At 36.0% G+C, this 12,567-nt stretch overlaps 1 protein-coding gene across 1 annotated transcript; it reads left to right on the forward strand.

Moving 5' to 3' along the window:
* Positions 1–2,225: 2,225 nt before the first annotated feature.
* Positions 2,226–11,877, forward strand: LOC122009893 (elongation factor Tu, mitochondrial-like). Its single transcript, XM_042566206.1, has 12 exons — positions 2,226–2,527; positions 3,176–3,251; positions 3,462–3,554; positions 3,627–3,701; positions 4,560–4,664; positions 4,757–4,847; positions 4,924–5,129; positions 5,585–5,668; positions 5,926–5,988; positions 6,064–6,126; positions 6,417–6,657; positions 11,535–11,877. The coding sequence occupies exons 1-12, from the start codon at positions 2,337–2,339 to the stop codon at positions 11,603–11,605; spliced, it is 1,359 nt and encodes a 452-aa protein (XP_042422140.1). The 5' UTR covers positions 2,226–2,336; the 3' UTR covers positions 11,606–11,877.
* The last annotated feature ends 690 nt before the right edge of the window (positions 11,878–12,567 follow it).

Here is a 12,567-nt window from a genome sequence, read left to right on the forward strand (position 1 = left end):
TAAATTACAGATCTAAAAATTTTAAGATTACAGGATGCAAATGTCTAAAGTTTTAAGTGAGAATTTTGGTCGTCAATGTACTAAATTTGAAGTCCGCAAACTCTTTTGCTTTGTTGACTTAAGATGTGAATTGAGAAAGAAAAGAAGACAAAAAAAAAAATCTAGAAAAGGGAAGAGAAAATAGGAAAATTAAAAATTCTTTGGAAAAAAGAAGAGTAAAAAAACCTAAGAAAGCTAAAAAAAACGAAAAGCAAAAAGAAGGAAAGATGCAGGAAGAAAAATACAATACGGGTGCGTTTGGTTGGGGGTTATCATTGATAACCTTAGTAGGTTATCAATAAAAATCTTATTTGGTTTAGGTAATAAGTGATTCCCGGTAATAAACAATTCCCGCCACGTCAGCAAAGTCGGCATGCAACCCGGAATTGTATTACCTCATAAATCTAAGGTTTTTGACGATGCCTGGGTTATCAATTTGTTTATTCCAAAATTACCCTCCATTCTCAATTTCACCAATTTCCTGCGCGAGGCATACGCACTCCCGCAGGAGCTCGCCGTCAGCCTTCGAGCACACCCGAAGCTGCGACCGTGGCTCCTGTTGGTGGCGCGGAACGGCACACGGCGGCATGGGCGAAGCAGACCAAAGCCAAATCCACCATTAGTGGTGGACGGTATGGCGAAAATCTCTACTGCCGCCCCTTGGATCTCCCCGCCTCTGCGTGGCCGCCCTTAGGAAAGCCACCTGCTCAACCGCAACAGCCACCGGCCTTTACAGGGTCCGGCATGCGTGCCGTCTTCCTCCACATCGCAGGAGTCCGAAAGGAGTCCGCCGGCACCGGAGTCTTTCTTCCGCGCACCGCCGGAAACAAATTCGAACCGAAGAAAAAGTCAGGTACACCGTCTTCCATCGATTGCCAGAATCCTTCCCATGGATCTGGTATCTTCCACAATCTGTATTCCTTTTTTTGTTTTTTCTCGTATGATTCAATTTGCTGGCCAATAAGCCCTCATACTATTCCTTGTCCTTTGCGTGTAAAGCTTTCGCGATTTTTCCGTTTTTCATTCGTTTTTTTCAACCTTTTCCTATCGTTATTCCTACTCTGCGCAGGCTGTTCCACCGTTTTGGTGCCCGACAGAGTGGTACAGGCGTTAAATCTGAACCTCGACGAATTCGCAGCTCAACCACGATTCCCCGGTGGCTTTGTTCTCAGCCATGGTGATTCTTCCGCTGCGTTCCTTTTGTCAATCCGATCTGTTTTCTTGGTTTTTTTGTTCACGGGAGAGAAGAGATAAAAAGTTTTTATTCAATTAAATTAATTCTAAAGTTAAAGGATAAATTAGTAAATGTAAATCTAAGTGATTGTATAACCTAAGTTGAACCAAACACCTAATAGGTTATGTTTTATTCCTCATAACCTTGGTTATGTGATTACCTGGTAATCACATAACCAAGGTTATACATGATAACTTGAACCAAACACACCCTACAAGTTTGTGAGATAAGTCCTTTAGTGGCCACTTGCAAAGTTAATCATGTGGATCATCTTGTGGGTGATTCGGGTTGATATATGATGGAACTTGTCATAATGAGGTGGTAGGGTCAATTCTTGGGATGACTAAAGAATAAATCTTCTATCCTCGTATTACACCCTGTCCGTCACATGCTCGCTCGGATGTTGCGATTTACCTCTCTCGTGATGGCCTTGGGTCGGGTACGGCGGGGACGTTGAGGGCGAGCGTTTCATCTTTTGCCGTAATCATATGGTAAAAGATGAAGTGCTCATCCTCAATACCTTTAACTGACGAGAAAGTGGATTAGAGAGTGCGTTATGCGAGTATAGAAATTTATACCCCATCAATTTAAAAAATAGATCATTCAATCTCAAATGATAAATCTCTATCCATTCATCAACGCTTTCGTTGTACCCGACTCTATGTCATAACGAGAGAGATAAATCATGATAATTAAAAAGGTAAATTATGATCCGAAGATTTACGCCTCGATAGTGCTACGATTCGACGCCGATTGGACGTTGCTAGCCGTCCCTACAGGGCCACCTGCGGCTGAGACAGAATTCTTGTACGAGGAGTATAGAAAAATATTTTAAAAATAGAGAAAAAAAATAAATATTAAAGAAAATCATACGAAAACCTTTTCAATTTTTATTTCCATTCCCTGTATTAGAGTGTCACATTGACTTCACAAGAGGAGCCTCATTTCACCGAGCCTCGACTTGCTGAGTCCGGTCCTAACCGTCTCGAACCATCTCTCTCTAAAACCCTAGGAGTTTAATTTCCTTCGTCCACCTGCGCAGCGATCGCCCATTGCTTTCCCCATGGCTGCGGCGGCTGCTCTGAGAAACAATGGTTCAAGGAGGCTTCTACGATTCGCCTCCGCCTCCGCCTCCCCTTTCCCTTACTCATGCTTCCGCGGCACGGAGCCCCACTGTTTATCCAGCATCACCAGCGGAAGCGACACCGCGGTGGCCCTTTGGTGGAGGAGGTCTATGGCCACCTTCACCCGAACGTAAGATTTGCACCGCCCCTTTACTGGTTGGCTTTTGAAGTATGTCGACAGACTTTTGATTTTGCAATGGGCTCGTGTGCTTTCTAGGCTCCAAGGAGAAATCCTTCATTTTCGCCGAAATGAATGATCCATTGATTAGTTCTTTCGTAAAAGTGCCTTTCTGAGATGTAGGGCGGATAACTTATCGACTGCGTCGTGCTGTATTTTGCTGTAAAATAATGAATTGTCCATGCTGTCCAAGTTATTGGGGTTAATTCTTCTGTTGCATATTGCTCAGCCTTTAAAGTCTTCTCTAGATCAAGTTGTTGCGATTCGATGAAGAGTTCTCATTTTTTGGATGGGCATTTTGGGATTTCATAATCTCTTATGTTGCAACATAGGAAATTTAGATTTGCCTATTGACTATTCATCCATAGTTCACTACTTCCCTAATTGAAGAGGATCCAATTAGTGTTCATCAATATCAAGTAAGGTGTCACAACAGTGATGTTGTTTTTCCTTATTTATTCTTGTTGGATTATTCAATTTTCTTTTTCAATGTGGAATTCATTTAAATATTTGATGCATTTTGATATCATACCAATACTAGGAAGAACACATAGGCAGTTTCTTGAGTTCATATGTTAAGTATTTTATTTTCTGTTCTAGGAAACCTCATGTCAACGTTGGTACAATCGGGCATGTTGATCATGGGAAAACCACACTCACAGCGGCAATTACAAAGGTTAGCATGTGTTTTAGACTTTTAGTTGTGGAAATTTCTTTTAATTTGTTTTTGTATCTCATTGGTTTATTCCTCCACATACTACTGTTGCTTTTATAGATTTATGAAGTAAAACTTTGTTTTTTGAATTATTCTTGTAAAACCAAATTTAGTAAATTATTACCTTAGTTTCTTATGGGTAACTTTATTCATCAATATCTTTTTCTCCAGGTTCTCGCTGATGAGGGAAAAGCTAAAGCAGTTGCATTTGATGAGATTGACAAAGCCCCTGAAGAGAAAGCTAGAGGAATTACCATTGCAACGGTCTGCTATTTTTTATATTCCTTTGATAATTCATTTTTTAATGTATATACTGACTATTATTCTGGTTTGCAGGCACATGTAGAATATGAAACTGCCAAACGACACTATGCGCATGTTGATTGCCCTGGACATGCAGACTATGTTAAAGTAATATATGAAACTATTCCATGTTCTTGAAAAGTTTAAATCATGCAACATCAACAAAGGCATATGCATAGTTAGCACACTTAGATCCTTTGAGTGCATATTACTTGTATACATAGTCTAGTTGGAGAAGTTTGTAATTGTTGATTAGTGAGTTGATCTTCAAATTGCTTTTCTTTTCCCTTTTATAACTTATAAGAGCCTTGGCGCAACGGTAAGGGTTTAGGGGAAGGATCCATTTAGCAAGAGCCTTGGCGCAACGGTAAAATTGTTGCTTTGTGACCAAAAGGTCACGGGTTCGAATCCTGGAAACAGGCTCTTGCAAAAAAGCAAGGTAAGGCTGCATTCAATGGATCCTTCCCTGGGACCCCGTATAGCGGGAGCTTCGTGCACCGGGCTATTTTTTTTTTTTTTTAATAACTTATAAGGTAAGGCATGAAATTTCATGTAAAACCTTTTTATTTTTTTTGAAAAAGTCATGTTAAAAACCTGAAACAGTTTCGTTAGGCAATTTAATAAGTTGCCTTCTGTTATAGAATCTTAACCTTACAATCAATTAGTTTGAAATTCCTCCTGCTAAATGCAAAAAAGCCACAGAAAATTTTGCCTGAATCAAATATTCTGTGAATTCTTAATCGTAAATTCATAATTAATGCTTTGTTAGTTTATGCATGCTTACTTTGGAAGAATATCGTGCACTGCTATATTCCTTTTGTTTCCTTCGAATAGTCAATTGGTATAGATTATCTTAATATAAACAACTTCAACATGTCACTTCTCATGAGCATGTTAACATTTCATAGTAAAATTGAAGAGGAGTATCTTTAATAGTCTATATCTTATCCTTTTGTTCAAAAACAGAATATGATTACTGGAGCTGCTCAAATGGATGGCGGTATCCTCGTTGTGTCAGCACCTGATGGACCAATGCCTCAAACAAAGGAGCATATTCTTCTTGCTCGCCAAGTAAGATTTCCTTGTCATTGCAATTGATTTTATTTTTAAGCACTATTTGGAATCTTTATCTATATTAATTCAATTCTGACTCTGTCACTTAGGTGGGTGTGCCATCACTTGTATGTTTCTTAAACAAGGTTGATGCCGTAGATGATCCTGAATTATTAGAGCTTGTAGAAATGGAGCTTCGAGGTTTGGTGTTGGTTGATGCTTTTCTTTGAAATTTTATACTCTGCATTGTGCTTGACATTCTCTTTATTTAATGTAGAGCTCCTTAGCTTTTATAAGTTCCCTGGGGATGATATTCCTATCATTCGAGGTTCAGCATTATCTGCTTTAGAGGGAAGAAATGAAGAAATAGGGAAGCAAGCTATCCTAAAGTTAATGGATGCAGTGGATTCATATATACCAGATCCAATTCGTCAACTTGACAAACCCTTCCTTATGCCTATTGAAGATGTATTTTCAATACAGGTTAATATAAAACTTGATCAATTACTTAACTTTGTAATGTTTGCAAGACCAGTGAAGTTGCGAGACTGAGTAAGTTGAGATTATCTGATACATTGTTTATTTTTATTAGTAAACATTTGTTCTTATGATGCTTTATAAGAAGTACTTGCTGGTGAGTATTCAGAAAAGACGTTGCTCTTGCTGATTATGGGTTGATAGTTTGCTTCTTATTTTGTGTTGAGGATCGTAGATTACCATCTACCTCTTTTAATGTTCCTAATACATCATTACTGGTCAAGTTGTAATTCCTTATGTAAAATGCTAGAAATATATTTGAAATTATGCCGCTTTTATTTTCAAATTGTTTCATTACAAATTGATCATTTCATGACTTGTTTTGTCTTTGATATTCTAGTTGCACTATCTGCTTGTACTACAAAACTACTATCAAGAGCCTGAAGGGTTGGTGTTTGCAGGGACGTGGAACTGTTGTCACTGGACGGGTTGAGCAAGGAACAATTAAAACTGGAGAAGATGTTGAAATTCTTGGATTAATGCAGGTGAGAGCTGTTTCTATCAGATTAAAGAATTACCTGTATTGACTATTGATGTGCCTTTCTTTTGTAAATGGAAGGTTTGAATATATTTTGAATAAATTATCATTTTTCTTGAACAATCATCTCTTCTTAATTGATCTCATTTTCTATTTTCTTGGTGAAAAATTTGTTTTTCATTTAGATTATACATGATCAATTCTAGTTGAATTCTTCACATCACTTAGCTTGATATAGTTATCGCTCAAATTTTCTTTTATTAGGGTCCTTTGAAAACTACAGTCACTGGCGTTGAGATGTTTAAGAAGATCTTGGATCATGGACAGGTGAGTAGTTAATTTTGTTGTTTATTATGTTTCATTAGGTTTCCTTAGAAGATATATAATTTTGATCTTATCTAGGCTGGCGACAATGTTGGCCTCTTACTACGTGGGTTAAAACGTGGAGATGTGCAAAGAGGGCAGGTGAGTATTAATTTTCATGATTTTTCTTTAGACTGTTGAACCACTACTTATGTGGCCTTTCAATATTTCCAAGAGTATAGCATTCTTATATTGTAATCATGCTCGACCAAATTATCAAATTTGCTTCTTTTTCTTTTATTTCATGATGTGAATCTGAATCCAAAATCAGGTTAATTTGATACATAGGACCTCACATTAATCAAAACTTGACTTCAAGACCTGCTTTTGTGTTCTTGTGATTTGAATTCCAGTTATTGTTATTGGCCACTTATTGTTATTAACAAGTGTAGGTAGTGAGCAAGCCGGGTACAATAAAGACATCTACAAAATTTGAAGGAGAGATTTATGTATTGACAAAGGATGAAGGAGGTCGTCACACTGCTTTCATCTCAAAATACAGTCCTCAGTTTTACTTGAGAACTGCAGATGTTACTGGAAAAGTTATTCTTCCTGATCATATCAAGATGGTAATGCCTGGAGATAATGTCTCAGCTACTTTCGAGCTGATATCACCTGTTCCTCTTGAACCAGGTACTTTATTATGTTTTCATTAATTACAAATGAACTTATGTTTCTAAGAAATAGTTTGGTCATGTTGACAAGATGTTTTTATGGATTTGGAAGCACTCATGGTCACCCAGACTCATTTTCTAGTATAAACCTCAACATTGTTAGACTTTTGTGGAGATGGCATTTAGCTCCATGCGGTAGATTATAGTTCTAACATTTCTTTTATGCATATGCTTCATTTTGTGCTTGAAAGACATTTTATATCTGTTTCTTCTCAACTAAACCACTTTTATGGTGGTTGAGTCTCTGTTGACTAAATAAGATGACATGTGTTTGATTCCCATATATAGTGCTAATCTACAAATTTCAGCTCAGATTTGTGCTAATACAACCCATATTTTGGCCATCCTTTTTTTTTAGAAAAAATGAAAATTTATTCATCTCTTGATATCATTGGAGTTTGCCAAATTTGTTAGTCCAGTGCAAATTCCTAGGAAAAGTTGCACCGACTTTTATATGTTAATTTGCTACCTGTAGGTTAAACGTTTTTTTTTGAAACCTGACAATTTATTTATTTTTTATCTTGACTAGTATTATTTTAAAACTAGTAGACTTACTGCTGTGCTTTTGTAGTTGCATGTCTCAGTGTTACTACTTACCATGTGCATAGTGAAATTATGGTTCCTTTTCTTGTAATTTTAGTGCAAAACAAAGGAAGAATTGTGCAGACACTTCATATTAGGTTTTTTTAGTTTTATAGATTGTTTATTGGCTTATTGCAATAGAAAATAGAATGAGTGTATTGACTAACATATTTATTACCATTCCGTCTATTTTGGAGCAAAAAGTCTAGTCATAATGGTAAGTTTCAGTATGTCAGAAATTATGAAGTAACTAGTTATTTGGGATCTTCTCTAAGTCACTCTTCCCATTTCTCTATTGCTGTGATATTGTTGCTTATTAAGGCATAGAATCCTATGCTGCATCAAATGATATCAGGACCAAAATTCTCCGCTATATGATATAGGAGGGGAAGATTTAGCAACTCTTTAAAAAGCATAGGCAAGTTGTTGCCATGTGACCAAAAGGTCACGGGTTCGAATCCTGAAAACAGCCTCTTGCAAAAAGCAGGTAAGGCTACGTACAATGGATCCTTCCCCGGGACCTCGCATGGCGAGAGCTTTGTGCACCGGCTGCCCTTTTATATATATATTTATATATATATATATATATAGAGAGAGAGAGAGAGAGAGTTTTGATATCTTGCACACCTTGTGAGCACTGAAATTTTTTTTCGATTTGAATTTTTTTTTGTGCTTAATACTATAACCCAACCCCTAAACTTTAAAGACAAAACCTTATTGGCATAACTGGGAGCTTAAAGAAAAAACACCGTTTCGCCGACTGTGAGAGGTTGCACCCATGATATAAATATCCTATCTGTATGTGTGTGTGTGTGACATTATATCCTGGGCACCCACAATGAGCAACCATTGTGGGCGCTTCTCACAGCGTGCAAAAACGTTGATTTTTTTTAAGCTTCCAATTATGCCTTTAGGGTTTAGGAGTTGAATTATAGTAATAAGTAAAAAAAATCAAATTGAAAAAAATAATTGGGTTCTCATGGGGTGTGTAGGGTAAGGTGTGCAAGATATATATGAAATTATTAAATATTAGTATATTTTATTTTGTCATTCCGTTTAGGAAAAAGGGATATGCAACCATACAATAGAAAAGAAAAGACACTATACGCACACACAGGGTGACGTGCTCATCCTCATGCGCGAGAGAGGGAGGCTCGCCCACGTGTAGTCAGCGGTCAACGCTGCCACGTGGCCTTAGTCGGCGACGGAGGTGAGTAGCGTATCTGCCACGTGTTGAACACTTAATATTATTATTTTTTAATTTTCACTTTCTTTAGCCTAAATATTATACCCTTAAAAAAAATTAGCACTAGGTATTCACGGATAGGTGTGTAACATAACATTTATGGGTGTGTATAAGGAGTTGATATGTTGGGCGCATCTAGCATGGGCGCCTGAGTAGCGGTGCGCCCGGAAGTGTTCCGACAAGGAATGAAATCTTGAGTCGTGCCGCTCGAAATAGATGGTTTTTACCACTCTAATATGGGACCAACACAGCACAACAATTTTGCATGCATCATCGTGTGTGTCGGATGCACAACAAAAGGAAGGAAGAAAAAATCAATTTAGGGATGCAGACTTTACCTGGAATCATCGGTAAAAGATTAGCTTGGTGAGCTGGTGGTGACGTGACGACGAGGTAGCGAGGCAATGACGAGGTGAAAAAAAATAGCGTGGAATTGGAGGCGACAACATAATCGCGAGGGAGTGGAAAATGTAGGATTTATTAAAAGTTTTAATTAAAACCATTATATTATATATACAATTTTTAATTAATTATTATATAAAATATAATTATAATATTATATATTATATAAATTAATAATTAATTAAATAAATTGTTAATTAATTAATATACTTATAATATATAATTTTATAATTTTATAATTTTATTGTTTTTATTTAAAATATAAAAAATTAAAGTAAAAAAATAGATAATTTATATAATATATAGTTATATAATTTAAAATAATTATAAAAACAAACTTCATATTATTTTTATAAATTAAAAATAGATTAAAATTTTATAAAAATATTTCAAATAATTTTAAAATTTTATAAATAATTTTAAATTTTTATGAATAATTCTAAAAAAAATTAATTGTTAAAAAAAGTTGAAAAATATATAAATTTTTTAAATAAATTTGATTTTAGAATTATATATATAATATTTACTATATATTATATAAATAAATAAATAATTTATGTAATTATTATTTATAAATTATTATTTTTGTGTTAATTTATATAATTTTTATAGATAATAATTTTTTTTAATCTTAGAATCAATTTGAGATTTGGAATCCTGAATATGTTAATGTAGCTCTCTACTTTTAGATTATTGGTTCCTAAGCATATGAAACATATTTTTGTTGATAAGAATGTCTGATTTTTACGCCTAAGAAATACTTTAGATTACCTATTCTTTATTGCAGATGTTTTGAGAAAAATATGCTGTCAAGTTATATAAAATTAATACAATCTTATCTATCTATCTATCTATCTAAACCTTAGATGTTTTGATATGGTACCGAAACTGTATCGTTTTGCTCTGAGACTGAAACCTCGGCACGGGTAAAGATTTTATACCATGGTTCTTGGCGCCCAGTGCAACATGGTTCTATATATATATATATATATATATATATATATATATATATATATAGAAATGTTCTCCTGCGGTGCATTTCTTGCGGTTTGGTGCGGTAGAAGTGATTTGGCATTCCACGTCAAAGCCAAAAAAAATAAAAAAAACGCACGCTGCGGACTTGCCTTCCTGATCGGTCACCAGTCCGATCAGGGAACCTCCTGATCGGTCTCTGGACCGATCAGGGAACCTCCGCTTCTCCCGGCGTTTGCCGGTGATCGGCGACCGGATTCCGGCCGGATCGCGGCCAGAATCGGCAGCGCTGTGTCTGCTAGCGTTTTCGGCAGATTTTGGCCACGAAACGGCCGGATTCCGGCCGCGATCCGGCCGGAATCCGGTTGCGATCCGGCCGACGGTGGCCGGGCGTCCAGTGGAAGGTCGGCAGTCGGTGGTTTGGCGAGGTCGGCGAAGAAGACGAGAAGAGATGATGCCGCGTTTTTTTTTTTTTGGCTTTGACGTGGAATGCCAACTCATCTCTACCGCACCAAACCGCAAGAATTGCACCGCAGGAGAACATTTCTCTCTCTCTATATATATATATATTGATCAACTATGTAAAATATATGAAACATGCATGCTTCGTGATTACAATATCTAATCCTGAGGTAGAATAATATCCCATTATTGTTTGAGGAAAGAGAAAGACATGCCAAAATTAGGGTTTACTGAATTTTCATCCGTAGATTGAATTAACTATAGTTTAAGTTTTTGGATGTTTGCTTATGCTTTTGTATACTGAAGCCGACAGCATAGGCCACTTTTCAAGCAATAGCACAAAGATTCACTAGGAGAGACTTGTGCCCTTATATTATAAGGTTTGTTGGTAGAAGCAAGCAAACTTGAAACTTGAGAGGTTGCATGAGCCTTTTTTATCCTTCTACCATTCTAAAAAGTATACATTACATATCTACTTTACCTTCTCTTCACTTTTTTACTATATCTACTTTAGCTGCAATGACAAAGTAGTAAAATAAAGACGCTGGACTCATTTAACTAGTTGTAATTCAGAATCTACTGATGGATTTCGTCATTTTCAAATTTCACTTAAGATGGCTGAAAATGGTGATTTTCCATTTGAAGTTTGGTGTACCCTGAAATATTAGGTTGTTTTTTATGTGGATCTTTTAGATAATTATGCTTCTATTCTGTAGTTGCATGGATGTTGATAGAAATTTAGGCCTGGCAGTTTGGGATTCCAAAGTTAACCAATTCTACAACACTCTTTGGTAATCTCGTGTTCAGTGGCTACCATTTGGTTTGAGTATTCCAAGCATTGCTTGTTAGATTAGCATTCAGATGCCAATAACAAGGAAATACAGAACCCATATCTATATGCCTGTTGAAGGGAATCTGATGCCTCTCATACTTGAACATGAAGATCAGAGTTAAGGTCGAAAGGTTTTTTGCAATGCTGTTTGTGGTTATTTCCATGTACTGAGAGAAAGAGCTAAATACCAAGAAAAATATTCATTTTTGGACATGGTTTTGATTCTCGATTCCTTTTTGTGAACAAATTACATGTAAAGCTAAACTACTTTTCTGGTTCTTGCTCGGTTAAGAATGTTGATGCCTATTTCCGGAGCATAAAGCTTTATATCCTAATGTAGGACAAAGATTTGCACTTCGGGAAGGTGGGAGGACGGTCGGTGCAGGAGTTGTATCAAAAGTGATCAGCTGAGGTTTCTTCTCAGTTCACTACATCCCTTGCTATTTGCCCCACAGACATTTTGAGGAATCATTGTGCTGCATAGTTTGTTATTCATATTTCAATTTGTTTTGCTCTCCTTTAGAAGGCGTTTAGTGATGTGGCTACATGAAAATTTTGGGGCGTCTGATACGATGAATTACTCTGTAGATGATAGTTCATCATGAATAATTAACCAACTGTTGTGAGCAAGATTGATAAAACATGGGGACACAAATCTACTCAGTGAAATTTTCATTTGCAAATGTTTCTGAATTGCTTATGATACTCGACCTGATCAGAAGTGATAAGATCGTTCCATTTGCAATGTTTCTTTTAGTGGATTAAAATTCCAGTTCTATTGGTGGATGAGTAAGATTTACCACTGCTTCAGCTGCAGGATCGGTATAATTACAAAATTCCTGCGATGTAGCACGCCAAATTGGTCAGGCTTGTTTTTTTTTTTTTTTTTTTGCCCTTGGAAATACAAACTGTTCAGAATTAAATTGGATGTGCTTTCAGTGTAGACCGGGCTTCAAGTTTATACACGGCGTTTAATCTTATCATTTGGCTTAAATAATAACTAATTTTACATCCAATAAGATTTCTTTTGCTATGTTTTCCCAATAAAAAAATTGTTAAGAAATAAAAGATTCTGAAAAAAATGAAATAGAGAAAATCTTTATTTGATTTATTGGATCAACTATTTTTATATATTCAATTTGTAAAAATACTGGTATTTGAAGAAAACACCGAATATCTGAAATATTTCATCTAAATTTCAGTAGTTCATTCCCTTAATCCAACCGCCATTCAACTTGTTTTGTTCATTAGGCCTTTGTTTTTTTCTTCAGTTGGTACTAAGTGACTATTAATTTTGTCCTATAAAAATTTTTCATCGGTTATTAAGATAATTAAAAAATATTTACAATAGATAATTCATAAATTTATTGTTC

The sequence above is a fragment of the Zingiber officinale genome, chromosome 8A (assembly GCF_018446385.1).
Source record: "Zingiber officinale cultivar Zhangliang chromosome 8A, Zo_v1.1, whole genome shotgun sequence".
Lineage (NCBI taxonomy): Eukaryota > Viridiplantae > Streptophyta > Magnoliopsida > Zingiberales > Zingiberaceae > Zingiber > Zingiber officinale.

Coding starts and splice junctions, on each gene's coding strand:
- LOC122009893 (XM_042566206.1), top strand. CDS start 2,337: ATGGCTGCGGCGGCTGCTCTGAGAAACAATGGTTCAAGGAGGCTTCTA. Junction 3,702..4,559: donor GACATGCAGACTATGTTAAA/GTAATATATGAA, acceptor GTTCAAAAACAG/AATATGATTACTGGAGCTGC. Junction 4,848..4,923: donor TGTAGAAATGGAGCTTCGAG/GTTTGGTGTTGG, acceptor TATTTAATGTAG/AGCTCCTTAGCTTTTATAAG.